Source organism: Cystoisospora suis, assembly GCF_002600585.1.
Source record: "Cystoisospora suis strain Wien I chromosome Unknown contig_2633, whole genome shotgun sequence".
Classification (NCBI taxonomy): Eukaryota; Apicomplexa; class Conoidasida; order Eucoccidiorida; family Sarcocystidae; genus Cystoisospora; species Cystoisospora suis.
In genome coordinates this window covers 1-3540 of record NW_027155431.1, presented here as the reverse complement: position 1 = coordinate 3540, position 3540 = coordinate 1, and the positions used below count along the sequence as shown (strand labels likewise).

The 3540-nt window shown below is 52.9% G+C and overlaps 1 protein-coding gene across 1 annotated transcript; it reads left to right on the top strand.

The window, feature by feature from the left end:
* Positions 1–2165: 2165 nt before the first annotated feature.
* Positions 2166–3529, top strand: CSUI_005439 (retrotransposon nucleocapsid protein; the record flags this gene model as incomplete). Its single annotated transcript, XM_068065615.1, has 3 exons — positions 2166–2171; positions 2241–2960; positions 3323–3529. Coding segments are annotated over 3 exons (933 nt in total), but the record flags the coding sequence as incomplete, so codon positions are not given.
* Between the last annotated feature and the right edge of the window lie 11 nt (positions 3530–3540).

Sequence of the window (3540 nt, the reverse complement as noted above, 5' to 3'; positions counted from 1 at the left end):
GAGGTCAAAATGCGGACCTGCCCCTCCAGTGCTAAGTGTGCCAACAGTATGTGAGAGAGCTCGTGGAAAGTGAAATCTAAGACAACGAGGGAGGACAAGGAAATTTGTGTGGGCCTAAGCAGGACATGGGACGATAAGCACAGGGAAACGAGAGAAACCCGACTAGCAGCTTACAGTGAGGAACGAGCGGCCCTCGTGTGCGCGCACCCGGAGACCGACACGGATCCCGGGTGGCAACACAGAAGAGATCACTACAGAGCGAGGACGAACAGTGAGGAGCTGATAGTGAGTATCTATAGCACTCGACCCCGCGGCCTACACGATCACGGCGGGAGGCCGAGCGTGCGGCAAAGGAGAGGCGTGGTACGGTGTCCGCTCGCTAAGGTGCGGAATTCACATAGCGTGGAAAGTGAAATCTAAGACAACGAGGGAGGACAGGGAATTTTGTGTGGGCCTAAGCAGGACATGGGACGATAAGCGCAGGGAAACGAGAGAAACCCAACTAGCAGCTTACAGCGAGGAACGAGCGGCCATCGTGTGCGCGCACCCGGAGACCGACACGGATCCCGGGTGGCAACACAGAAGAGATCACTACAGAGCAAGGACGAACAGTGAAGAGTTGATAGTGAGTATCTATAGCACTCGACCCCGCGGCCTACACGATCACGGCGGGAGGTCGAGCGTGCGACGAAGGGGAGGAGTGGAACGGTGTCCGCTCACTAAGGTGCGGAATTCCCGTAGTGTGGGCCGGCATCAAAGGACTGACAGGGAGTGCCCGAGTGAGCAGGGAAGTACTGTGGGCTATACAGGCAAGCAGAGTACGACTAATAGAGACGGTCGGAAAGAGAGAACAAACACGAAGCGTGAGGTGCGCGATGCAGACGCCGAAGCACGCATGGTCGAGGACGGCAGTCAGGGTGGCGTATTGGTATGGCACCCTAAAGGAACACTGTACACTGAAGCCAAGTGCAGGTACGACTCACGATAGAGAGGAAACGTCTGGTAGAACAGCTAAGAGCCGCGTGGAGTGGGGCGGAAGAATCGCAGCCGGCGAACGGGGCTGCGCCTGCGTGACACTCCTGCAAGTAGTGCAAGGAGAAGTTGATACGGGGACCTCGACAGAGTGCAGCGAAGACGGCGAATTCCTTTCAGAGGAGGAGGATGTAGGGGAAGCGAGAGGTGGGAGAGAGAAAAGACAAGAGGCCTGAAGGGAAGTGGAGGAGCAATTCGCGGTGACGGGAAGAGGCGTGGCAAGCCAGAAGAAGATTGTAAAAAAGAAGTCGAAGGGCAATAAATCGCCGGAGGGGGTTTGTCGTTTAGCACCCCAAGGCGAGAGAGAGGAAGTTGAGGAAAGGTGGCGGTACGCTTGCCGTTTGAACGTACGGGCAGGAGAGCTGCCGAAGCTAAGAGTAATCGTGAAGGGCGTAGCGATAGAGGCCTTAATGGACACGGGGTCCGCTAGGAGCTTCATCGCTCCCAGAGTGGTTGAACAGTGCGGAGTACCTACGAAAGCGCTGCAAGAAGCGGAGAAATTTGTGTGCGCTAACGGGCAAGAGTTGCGCACAAGAGAAGAAGTCGAAGAGGTGCTGTTAAAGGTGGGTGAATGGGAAGGAAGTCATAGCTTGCTCGTAGCAGACTCTTCCCAGCCCATGATATTGGGGATTGACTTTTTTGAAAGAAATGTGGAGAATTGGAGTTTCAGATACAAAAAGATCACACTAAGGGCGGATAGGAAAAAAAAGCATGCGGAGGAAGAGTTCGCACCGGTGAAAGTTGAGCCGCCGAAGGCAGCAGTACCGGGCAACGATCAGCTAAGGAAGCTCACGTGGGAAAGAACCGTAAAGAAAGGTTGGAAAGCGGAAGAGTTGAGAAAAAAGAGAGAGAAGGACCGACGGCCGTTTCGAAGGGCCAGCGCAGCGGAACAAGAAGCCGACAGCGTAGAGGAGAAACGCGCAAGTAGGGAACCGAATGAAAGAGAGGAAACAAAGAAAATGGTGGACAAATTTGTCAGAAGGAGTCGAGTTGGCGAGGATACGCCATTTTGAATGGCGGGACCAGGCGAATGGGACAGGAAGCCGCGAGCAACGGCAACAACGAAGAAGGGCCGCGGAGGCCAGAAAGGACAGGAAGAAGCGCGAAGCGAAGATGCAACACTAGGGCCCACGATGGAAGTTTGTTCGATCGTGAGGGCGCGTAAATGGCCAAGAAACGGCACGGCAACTATGATGGGCTTTAGAAAGATTGAAAGAGTTCAGAACGAACGCCAGTTCGTGGGGACACTACAATCGGCCGAGGGAGGAACAGCGACAGCAACGCTTAGCCGAATGCCGGAACAGTACCCAATACTAGAAATGCCTAGCGAGTGGTTAAGAAAAGAAGGAAAAGAAGTAGCGGAGAACGTTGGAAAGATGCTGGACGAATATGCGGAGCTCTTCCAGGAATTACCGCGGGGGGGAGTGAAGGGAAGAGCTATCCAGCATCACATCGCGACACTACCAGGGGAGGCACCGGAGTATAAGAAAGGGACGTATCCCTTAACAGACGAAAATCTAATGAAGCTTAAGGAAATGCTAAACGAACTGGTAGAGAAGGAGTTCATTGTTCCTTCTCAGTCGCCGGTAGCGGCGCCAGTCATCTTCGTGGGTAAAAAGGACGGGTCGCTGCGGTTGGTCATTGACTACCGTCCGCTAAATAGGATCACGATAAAGGACGACTACCCCATCCCGAAGATCCACGACCTAATCAACAGGCTAGGAAAGGCGAAATGGTTTACAAAGTTCGACCTGCAGAAGGGGTACTACCAGGTCGAGATAGCGGAAGCGGATCAGTGGAAGTCAGCGTTTCGCACGAGGTACGGGACTTACCAGTTTAAGGTAATGCCTTTTGGGTTATCCGGTGCCCCTTCTACCTTTCAGAGGTTGATGCAGAGCATCTTTATTAAAGAATTAGATGAGTTTGTCGTGTTTTATTTGGACGATGTGTTAGTCTATTTGAAGACAAGGGAGGAGCATTTGAGGCATCTTGAGTTAGTCTTGAAGCGGGTACAGGAACATAAACTATTTCTGCAATTACCCAAGTGTGAAATCGTGACGCAAAGAGTCAATTACTTAGGTTTTGTTGTTGAACCAGGAAAGGTCTCAGCTGATCCAGCGAAGGTTGAGGCCATCAAGGGCTGGCCGGAGGAATTGCAGACGAGGCGGCAAGTGAGAGGGTTCTTAGGTTTGGTTGGGTATTACCGTAAATTGATACCCAGTTTTGGTAAGTTAGCTTATCCGTTGTTCCAGTTGTTAAAGGAAGAGTCAGATCTGGTGTGGAGAAGCAGGCACACTCGGGCGGTGCAGGAATTGAAGGAGGCGTTAATAACAACCACCAACCTGCAAATCTTCGATCCAGACAAGCCGCTCGTGATAAAGACCGACGCATCAAAGTACGCAGTTGGCGCGGTGCTGGAGCAAGAAGGGAAGCCAATCGCGTTCGAGTCAAGGAAGACGAACTTGCGGGAGCGATTTCTGCCCGCCTACGAGAGCGAGTTGCGGGCAA